This window comes from Bidens hawaiensis, unplaced genomic scaffold, assembly GCF_021521415.1.
Source record: "Bidens hawaiensis isolate Kalapana, Puna unplaced genomic scaffold, B.hawaiensis_p1.1 tig00038193_1, whole genome shotgun sequence".
Lineage (NCBI taxonomy): Eukaryota > Viridiplantae > Streptophyta > Magnoliopsida > Asterales > Asteraceae > Bidens > Bidens hawaiensis.
The window spans coordinates 99,651-111,083 of record NW_027505536.1 but is presented as its reverse complement, the minus strand read 5'-3'; the positions used below and the strand labels follow the sequence as shown (position 1 = coordinate 111,083).

The window sequence follows — 11,433 nt, the reverse complement described above, 5'->3', positions numbered from 1 at the left end:
GTCGATGATGTCATTGTGGTCGGGAATAATTTAAACAAGATACAAGAAATCAAGGTCTTTCTTGATAATAAATTTAGCATTAAAGATCTTGGTTCATTGAAGTTCTTCCTTGGAATTGAAGTGGCTAGAACAAAAGCGGAATGGTACTAAGCCAACGTAAGTACACACTAAGATATGAATCAATTTCCTTCGCCCATAAGATCTATCATATCTTAACTTCTTCCTACTGACCTGCTAACTTCCTACACCCAAACATCTTTCATGAGGTATGCGTGACCTTTCTAAAACCAATAAATCAAATTTAACTTAACTTGATACCAGTAAACTTAGATCAACACATTGAAAAAACTCAATTTATGTTCTACTTCTACCTAACTATTATAAATCACTCTACTACTCATATTGCTTCTTAATTAAGTTTTTTAAAAATGAAGTAACATTAATAGACTCAACAAGGTTTCAAACCATATAAACAAACATCCGCTCGGTTAATTTTATTTGATTTTTGCAAACAACAAAAGTCTGTTCCATCTCAAATTGTAAAGCTGCTATATATAACATAAGGCCGTATTAGTTCTTTTCATAAAAATATGGAAAGAAAAAACTGATTAAACCAGGCGTACATGTCTTAACATATAGATAGCATACCAAATTGTAGTGCCAAATTAGGCACTTGATATTGATCACATGCTTTTGAAATGAAGACCGACAGAGTATCCGTGAAGAACAAGCTCTAAGGAAAGAACATATCAAGAATTATCACTTTACTAGGGTCACTCCCACAACAGTTATATCCTTTATCGTAAACCAAAAGCCACCTTATATTATACTTTAATAATTCCAAGTGCTTTTAGTTTGGTAAACTGGCTGAATTAGTCTAGCCACCTTTCTTGACCAGATCGAAGTCAATAATAAAAAATAAAAATCGAGCGTCGTTGTTTTTACGTTTATATATATTTATATTTATACATATAATATTTTCAACGAATCTTATACAAAATTAAATTATCTATTTAACGTACAATAGTGGAATCACTCTCAACGTTTACCATAATTTTCAATTACATAATTTGTCAGCGTGTGGACAATTTGTACATGCAGATCACCCTGGATATATAATTATAAAAACATAATCAACTGAAAATAATACAAAAACATATGCAGATCTGAGTGCAAGATACATATGAACACATCAATGAAATGTTGTAAAAATATCTATATCTTTTAACAATATATGATCAATATGACGAACATGAGCATGAACACGAACACGATGACTTTGATTATTTAAAATGGTAACTTCTTATTTGAGTCTCCTTTAACATGGACTTTGAACCCTAAGATGTCTTGCTTGTAAGGTAGATATGATTTCATCTTACTTCCTTTCTGTTCTCCTCGTTTATGGACGTAAAACAGTTCGTGAATCGACGGAGGTGATGGCGCTGTCTTCGACTTTCCAGCGGCTTTTGGACCTTCGACTGACTTGACTAACCCTTTTTTACATGAAGCTTCGACTCGTTTAGGGCACAAAAAGAACATGGTCTCGTTGCCGGAGCTGTTGCTCCGGCGCAGAATGTCCTTTATCTTCCATCTTCTGGAGTGAGAGTCTTCAGATCCAGTGGACCTGCTTTTCTTAACATGAGCAGGTCCATTGGATCTGTGTCGCCAGGACACACAGAAAGTCCTGGAAGATGTATCATCTTCCAAATCTTCTGCTGCTTCTGATGATGTGGAAGACATTGTGTCTTCACTATCACTCGGAAGCAGCGTGTCTAGTGGAATGACATCGTCATGATCTGCCTCATCCTTTGTCACCAGATCGGTGTTGAAGATCGGTAAAAGTATCCGGCCTTCAAGAGCAAGGTCTTCGGTCGAAAACTTCTCCCCGGAGAACTCCACGGAGAACTCGAAATCCTCTTCGTTAATATCGGCAAACTCGAAGTCTTTGACCTCACGGCTGACCTTGGCGGCCGCCGTGGAGGTCGTGTTATGGTTGGAGTAGCAACTAAAGCTAGGTGAAAACCCTATGTCATTGGAATATTGCATTTTTTCTTTTTTAAGTTTTGAGTTTCTTTAACAAAAAAGTTAAGTGGGTGGGGGTATTTATGCATGAATAAGTTAGTGTCTCATTCTGGAATTTTAACTTGCACGCGTTTGTATATGTCATAGTTGAGGTCATACTCATTTATTTACTTTAATCTACCTTGTACAATGTACACACCACATTTAAAGGAGTCAATGGTACGTGTTCGTCGGGTGACCAACTTGGGTATGCATTAACTTGTTCAAATTATGGGTTGTTGGAATTAGTTCTGGTTATTTCAAATTAGTTTTATCCATTATGGAGATTTTAATTTGATTAATAGGTTTTTTCTCATTCATAATTTTAACTTATTCATTTATTTCTAGCAATTTACTATACTTGTAGACTAAGGTGCTGTTCAGAAGTAAAATATCAAATCTGCATGCATCTATAGAAGAACATGTGGACCAAACCTCTCCAGTATGCAAGAAGAAGACTGCTTGTTTTTTAACGTTTGTAAACTGTTAAAATAAACTATTGGTGGTGTACAAACTATTGTAATGGGTGGTGATGGACAATGGTGGTAGGTGGTAGACGGTGGTAATAGGTGGTAGTGGACGATGGGTGGTGGTGATGGACAGTGGTGGTGGCGGATGGTGGGTTGTGGTGGTGGAAGACGGCAATGGTGGTGGTGGTGGACGGTGGGTGGCGGGTGGTGGTGGTGGGCAGTAGGTGTTGGTAGGTGGTAGTGTTTAACTCTCTGCAGACCTTAGAAGATTATAGAAGTTGATGGGTCAAGGCTGCACCAAGAAGAGTTCGCGTAAACGTTTTTTAATAATATGTTTTTAAAAAAACAAACAGTATGCAGATAACAATGTCTGTACGTGGTCGACGAGGCGCAAACAAAAAAGAGCCTGGACAGACCTTTTAAACAAAAGACAAACATCACATAATATACCTATGTTTTTAAAAAAAAACAAACAGTCTACAGATAACAATGTCTGTACGTGATCGACGCGGCACAAACAAAAAAGAGCCTGGACAGACCTTTTAAACAAAAGACAAACATCACATAATATACCAACTAGTCTTAAGAAACACCTACTTTGTTACATATTTGATTAGTAGGTGCTATTTTGGTGGTTAATTTATTCTGACACGGATTTATGATACACAATCATATTTACTATGACTTTAGCTATGAAAAGTGATGTCAATATTTTAGCTTCGGATTTGGCTATAAAAGTTTGTGAAGGAAGTTTTGCTAAGAAATGTAGCTATTGTTTATGCTACAGATTTACAATGATTTTAGCTGTAGATTTTGGTATCAATCATGCTACAAATGTTGTTAGATCCTAGCTAAGAAACTGGCTACAATTTTTTTAAGGTTTTTACTACAAATGATTATGATGCCGATTTCACGACTTTACTTAAATTGCTCAAGAACGATTGATCATAATCAAATAACCCGAACCAAAATACTCGGTAGACAAACTTCACGCTTAAAAGTCTTTATTCAAATATCATAAACAACTAACTTAATAGCCCTGCTTATACTAAACAATAAAAAAATAAACTAGGAATTTGAAATTTGAACAAATATTAAAAGATAAGTAAATATAAGATTTAAATAGATGCTCTCACATCAAATTACTACTAACTTGATCCAAAACATTTCAATTTTTTTTAATGTATAATTAAAATTCTATAAATATATACAATTAACCATGCCAAATAAATATCGAAATCAAATAGAATGAAATATCCAAATTCTCAAAGATTTAATACAATATAAATGAGGTCTCTCATTTCAGTGTATATCCTTACATTTTCTTCAATTGTTTTAATCTTAGCATGTGTCACAAACATGTATCGGATATAATAAGACTCAAGAACAACAGGAATTTGACAACTTACATATTCAATCTGAATATGTGATTAATTTTAAACTAAATCTTCATCAAAGCGATGAGATTACAATGAGTCAAAGAACAAAGAAACAACCACAAAACAATCTCTCAATTGAACACTCGGATTACAAAACAAGATTCATCTAACAATCTAGTGACCTATATGAACGAACCCTAGTTTCATTGATTAGAAAAGAAACAACATTAAGAGGAAAAATAACCGCAATCAATATTCCACGGCTCAACCCATTTAATTGTTTTCATTTCTTCATGTATCGTATTTCAGCCCCTCATCATCAAGCGACTTCACTTTTTAGCCTCTCAACTTTATAGCAATTAACTTTCATATCCGGCCCTCCATCTTCAAATATACTCTACAAACAATATTTCAAGTTATCAAACCAAACTCAAATTTGCTAATAATTTGACTACCTTTTAAACAACATGTTTCTCTCTGCAACTGTCATATCTCATTACAACTCCACTCTCCACTACTTCTTCTACCGTGCGCATATATATAATTAGTGAACATAATTAGTTAATGGCCAAAAGAGTGAATACTCACTTTCACTATAGTTTTTTTCCAACAATTCTGTGGTTAGGCAACAATACTTTTGAACTAAGTATACAAGAAGTACGGTCATCATCGAGAGTGGGATTCGCCATATTATTCGCAAAAATATGGCGAACCCTATGGCAACGACAATTGTCGTTACTATAGCGACGACTTGTCTGTTATTTGTGTGTTCGACTTCTATTTGCAAAATATTTATTGAAGGAATACAAGATTCTTATGGACTAATTTTTTGATGTTTTCACTACTTTTCACCTTACAGATATGTTCGTGACAACTTGTTGTCACTAAAGCGTATGACGGCGACAAGTCGTCGCTGTACGGGGTAAATTCTTCGTCATATCAGACATAATTTCTTGTAGTGGCAACAAGTATTATAAGGATGAGGTGTGGTGCAAAGTTTTTCGAAAGGGTGCCTGACATAATATTGTACCAACCGTGGCCATACAACCAACAAACCTGGCACAATGGTTGACGGCTTTTGTAACACTTACACTTTTAAAAAGGACATATTCAATATCACCTTAGCCCCTTTTACCATTTGTGGTAGTTTCACGTATGCAGTAACTCATGGAGTGTTGGCAAGCCAAGCTACTCACGAGCTACTTAAGCTCGAATTGATAAAAAGTTCGAGCCAAGCTTTTTCGAGCTCGGGCTCGAATAGAGCGTTTAGTTATCGAGCCCGAGCTCTATCCTTATATATTTATTAAGTTTTACCTCTTTGAACTTCTTTGTATTAAGTTAACACTTCCCAACCAGCTTTTACTCATTTAAGGTGCTAAATGAGCTCAAGTCGAGCTTAAATCGGCTCGTTTAAAATTGTCTCAAAAAAAAAACAAAAAAAAACTGTATAAATCAATTAATAAATAATAAATGACTCGAGTCCAAGCCGAACTTGAGTATGAAAAAACAACTCACGAGCCAAGCTCGAGCTTTAGAAAAAGAGCTCGAAGTGAGTCAAGCTCGAGCTTAAACCCTCATAAGTCAAAACAAGCCAAGCTCGAGCCAAGTCAACCTCAGGCTCATTTACACCAACACTCACCAAATCAAAATTTTGGATGGTATCGTGGACTTGAATCGTGACATCTGGTGATGGGATAAGGATGCACGGTTTGCATGGATTTAATTATTTTAAATAAGTTGAATTTGGATTAGTATGGTTATCTTTTTCTTTGTTTATTAGGAGAATTTCATGTTTGAACACCTTAATTAGCTAATTTATTTTTTGCTATGACAGAGACGGTTTTTTATGTGGAAGACATATAATATTGTGAATCAGAATAAAAGAAAATTATGATAATCATCATTTTCTCTAATGTGAACTCCCTTTGTACGTTTCCAAAGATGCCATTGCCATCTTGGATTCTTTTCATTTTCTACAACCCTTACACTTCTGTCGTCGAACTAGTTTTATACTTTTATAAAAGAAGTAAAATCAATCGAGTAAACTGCAACACAAATTGAAGCTATATTTATTAAAAAAAGATAGTGTTATTGAAGAAGTAGGTCCCAGCAGAGCCCAGTTGGACCCGCAAGACTCACCTTGAACAGGGACGTCTGCGCAACGACCAACTGCTCCCGCAGGACCCACCATGCTCAGAGAACCTTACGCGCAGTACGCCAGCTGTACCCGCAGGGAAAGCCTCCCAATGGTGAAGTACCCCGCCTGTTCCCGCAGTTGCGGATACAAGCCATCAGGGAAGGCTACCCGCACTAACAGCAAGGCTACACGCACAAGGCACTAGCTACTTCAGTAGTCACATGAAGGAATGAGCAAGGCGGGAATACTCCCGCCTAAATGAGCCAGTCCGTATGCTTCTGGAAGATCTTTTGTACTATACCTACTAAGGTATGGGCAGAACAGACGATTTGACCAGAACAGCCCATGAATCAATCACAGGGTGACAGCTCACCGACAACAGTACGAGGAGGAGCACCCTCTAGTACTGTTTGTCACTATTAGCCGCTGCCTACTCACCAACCCTTACGATAGGACGTGCGCAGCCTACAGTTGGTGGAACAGTGCGTAGCCGGCAGTAAAGGAACAGTGTACAGCCGACCTTGTTACTGTCGGCCGTAGCCTATCCACCAACCAGCATGGCCTGTGCGTAGTCCACTGTTGGTGGAACAGGAATACTATTCAGCCGGCTGTACCTTCTAGGAAACCTACCTTCGGCTATAAATACTCCAACACCTTGGAATGGTAAGGACATCATCTGATATCTCTCTTATCTAGCAATCTCTTAATATACACTTATATTCAGAGCAATCTAGTCTGATTCTCACGCCGGAGGGTGGTCACAAGGAGGAACCCCCCCCTTCTCAGTGACGAGCTTACGGTGTCTGTTTTGCAGGTCCCCTGAAGAACAACCTTCTCTGCTGGACCTCATCCTCGTGGGAAACATTACTTAACCCCCAGATTATCTATAATCTGCCCAGGGTTCACTTAGTGTTTCTTCATTGGCGCCATCCGTGCATAAAAGCTAGAACTAATTATTAGTTTTTTCAAAATTTCTGAAGAAATGGTTAACGTTACTCCGGTCCCAAGGCCAGTAATCGACCAAGAAACCCCGGTAACCACAACCCCAGCAACTGGGGGGAACACCGGCGGTTATACAAATCTTACGAACACTACCCCGGTTACCCAAGCCGGGGCAAGTGCAGTAAATATTCCACTGGGGTTCACTGATGCCCAGTTGGAAAAACGAACGAGGGTCCCTCGCCAAACACTAGATCAAGTTAAGGCGTGGGCCGAAGCACGTCAGAAAGAGTTCCAAGCTGAATTGGATGAACGCTTGCGTTCAGTTCAACAGGCTGACGAATTCGGCAGTACTCGCCAACATCTCAATATGAACAGTGAGTGCGAGTACTCAGACGATGAGAGGGAAGAATCCGATACCGACGCAAACCCTCGCCATAAGGCGAAAGGGAAGCGTAAGGAAACGGACTTCCAACCGAAAAGGAATTTTGGGGAAGCCTTTAAACCAACGAATGCGGAGAGAAACCCGCGTGACTTCTCCAAAACCTTTAGACCAACTGCTACAAATGCAGGAAAGTCAAAGTTCGCAAGGGACATTGCGGAAGCAATCGCCCCGAGAAGTGCCAAACAAATGTCCAACATTGGCACTTATGATGGTCTATCCGACCCAGACGACCACTTGAACAGATTCATTGCGGGGGCAACCGTCAGTAACTGGACGGAACCCACGTGGTGTTATATGTTCCAGATGACTCTGGTTGGAGCGGCCAGGGCATGGTTCGATCGTTTACCGGTCCACCACATATATGATTGGGCGGACTTTCAAAACAAGTTCAGCCAACACTTCAGCCAACAAAGGAAATATACTGAAGAACAGTGGACGATCCTCAACTGCGTCAGAGAGGAGGATGAATCTTTACTAGACTTCATCACTCGCTTCAACTCCAAAAAGCTAAGTCTGGGCAACATAAGTGAAGATCTTGTTCGCGCCGCTTTCATCCAGGGCGCCGAATACCCAGAGCTTATCCGCACATTGACGGGTAAGGACGGCATGCCATCCACATGGGATGCCATCATGACGGCAGCCAAGCGCTTTGCCGAGACGGAGAAGCAACTGGGAAGGGATCTTCCCCAGAGTACACACCTCTACACGCAAAGGACCAGAGAAAACAATGTTCGGATCGCCCGGCAGAACAAAAAGAGGAAGCTAGGTATTTGGCAGTCAAGGGTAAACTTTGACACCTCATCCAGCTCTCACCCTCTTGTTGGCGGAAGAAATAACACACACCCTTCAAGCCAAAAACACCGGCGGACGCCACTCACCAAAAGCGTCACGGAGATATTTGCCACTGAAAAGCTACCATGGCCAAAAGCTCCAATGATCCGGCAGCGACCTAATGCGGATCAGAGCAAATCCTGTGACTTCCACGGGACAAAAGGTCATAGTACGGAAGAGTGTACATCCTTGAAGGATATTGTTGAAGCATTCGTCAATGATGGAAGACTGGCACACCTGGTGGCATCAATCAAGAAGGGAGGAAGGAACGACAACCGGTACCGAGGCAACGGACGAAAGCCCGTTGACATCAGCATCAACATGGTTCATGGTAAGATCAGAGGAAGAAAAAGGCGAACGACAGAACCATGTGCGTGGAAGGAAGCTGAGGTGCGCTTCCCGCGAGTGCCAGGAGGACCCAGCAAAGAAGGCCCTATCGTCATCAAAAGCCAGCTGGGGCACTACATCACTTCTCGCACTCTTGCTGACAACGGCGCCTCGTCAACAGTGATGTACAGGCAGTTCTTCGACAAGCTAGATGACGAAGACAAGGAACGCCTGGAAACGATCTGCGCCTCGATGGAAGGGTTCGATGGCAGCACAAACACCCCCCTGGGTATCCTATCTTTCCCCGTCACTCTTACGGACGGGAATCACTCACGCACAGAAGACGTGGATTTTGTCGTAATGAGGAAGCCACACCACACATACGACATTCTCTTCGGAAGAGACGGGATGGCAAGATTCAACGCCGTGGTATCCTCAGTCCACGGCATGATGGGATGGCCAACAGCTGAGGGTGTAGCGATGATCACCGGCATTCCCCAGGTATGCATCGCATCTGTCTCATCTAAACCCAAACCAAAGATGGCTAAACCAACCATCACCGAACCAGAAAGATGGGCCGTCAACGGCAAATACCCTGACCAGGCCGTCTCCATTGGCCCAACAGTTTTTGATCCCACACGCACCTTACTCAAGCGCTTATTACAAAAAAACGCTGACATCTTCGCGTGGACACCAGCTGACATGACTGGTGTACCCCGAAGTAAGGCAGAGCATAAGCTCAAATGCGATCCGGCTGTTACGCCAATCGTACAAAAGCGCAGAGTAATGGGGCCAGAACAAACTAACGCGTGTAGAACCCAAGTCAAGGAACTCCTTGACGCAGGCATCGTACTCGTTAGTAAATATCAAACTTGGGTTGCAAATCCCGTTATGGTACCGAAGAATAACAAACAATGGCGCATGTGCATAGATTTCAAGGACTTGAACAAAGCATGCCCCAAAGATTGTTATCCGTTACCTGAAATTGATCTTAAGGTGGATTCGCTGGCACCGTTCCGCCTTAAATGCTTCCTGGACGCGTATAAGGGGTACCATCAAATCCACATGGCCGTTGATGATCAGGACAAAACCGCTTTTCGGACGCCCGATGGCACATTTTGTTACCAAATGATGACATTCGGACTTTAGAATGCCGGGTCCACATACCAACGCCTGATGGACAACCAGTTTCATGCCCAAATTGGGAGGAACTTGGAAGTCTACATGGATGACTTGGTCATCAAAAGCCCTGACCCAGAAGCGATGTTGAAAGACATCGAAGAAACTTTCAACACGCTCAGGAAGATAAACATGAAGCTCAACCCGAGCAAGTGTGCCTTTGGAATGGAAGAAGGGAAGTTCTTGGGGGTCATCGTCACTAAAGATGGCTTCAGAGCGAACCCTGAAAAGGTCGAAGCCATAATCAAAATGGAATCACCTACCACCATCAAACAGGCTCAGACACTGAATGGACGACTAGTGGCACTTAATCGCTTTTTGGCAAACCACGCGGATAAGTCGTTTCCCTTCGTGTCAACGTTGAGAAACTGTTTAAAGAAAACGCACTTCCGCTGGACACCAGAAGCGGAAGCAGCTTTTCAGGAGATTCGGTCACGCTTGATCGAACTCCCAACGCTCACAGCACCAAAAGCGGGAGAGGAGTTAATCCTATACCTTTCCGCAACAGATAGAGCAACCGGGGCAGTCCTGCTAGTAGAGCGAAAAGGCATCCAGATGCCAATCTATTATGTCAGTCGTATCCTAACAGACGTAGAAACCCGGTACTCTACCCTCGAAAAATTAGTCTTAGCACTTATACACGCTTCACGCAGGTTAAGACGATATTTCCAGGGTCACCCAATCACCATTCTCTCCAACTTCAAACTTGCAAACGTTCTAGGAAAACCCGAGTTATCGGGACGCCTAGCCAAATGGGCAATTGAGTTGGGGGAGTACGCGATAAAGTATAAGCCAAGACCAGCCATAAAAGGCCAGGTTTTGGCTGACTTTATTGCAGAAGTGCCTGCATCGCGGGAAAAAGAGTGCCAGGAAGAGGCTCAACCCTCTCCAGCACAAGACATCAATGATGTCTGGCGACTCTACACTGATGGAGCAGCCAGTAACGAGGGTTCAGGTGCAGGGCTGAAACTAACCAACCCAGCAGGCCAAGAATACACTTAGGCTATTCGACTGGATTTTCCAAGTACGAATAACGAAGCCGAGTATGAGGCATTCTTGGCTGGGCTGAGAATTGCGCGTAACATGGGAGTGAAACACTTGGAAGCCCACGTGGATTCCATGTTAGTAGCCAATCAAATCAATGGGACGTACACGGCCGTGAACGACACAATGGCCCTGTACCTCGCACAAGCAAAATCCCTTATGCGCGATTTCAACGACTGCAAAGTCATACACGTCAAGCGAAGTGAAAACAAATCTGCGGATGCGTTAAGCAAGCTTGCATCGTTAGCCTTCACCCACTTAGGAAAGGACATCCGCATTGAACTCCTCGAGACACCTTCGGTCCCGCACAAGGAAATTTGTGTCATCCAAACCGGCACAGAAACATGGATGACACCAATAATAAAATACCTTGCGGCAGGTACACTGCCATAGTCAAAACACAGGCAAGAAAACTACGCTGTAAAGCACTGAATTATCAACTCATCGATGCCATCCTTTACAGACGTAACTTTCTTGGCCCACTCTTAAGATGCGTGGACAACCAAGATGCTGACTACATCCTAAAGGAAGTACACGAAGGCATCTGTGGAGTACACGCAGGTCCCCGCGCTGTTGTAGCTAAGCTAAACAACGCGGGATACTTTTGGCCGAGGATGCATA

General features: G+C 42.0%; 1 protein-coding gene across 1 annotated transcript; it reads right to left on the bottom strand.

Annotated features, from left to right (window-relative positions):
* Positions 1 to 1,287: 1,287 nt before the first annotated feature.
* On the bottom strand, positions 1,288 to 2,046 carry LOC143613794 (uncharacterized). Its single transcript, XM_077087410.1, has one exon. The coding sequence runs from the start codon at positions 2,044 to 2,046 to the stop codon at positions 1,288 to 1,290; it is 759 nt and encodes a 252-aa protein (XP_076943525.1).
* Positions 2,047 to 11,433: the final 9,387 nt, after the last annotated feature.

Excerpts from the sequence above, each read along its gene's own strand:
- LOC143613794 (XM_077087410.1), bottom strand. The coding sequence starts at position 2,046 with ATGCAATATTCCAATGACATAGGGTTTTCACCTAGCTTTAGTTGCTAC.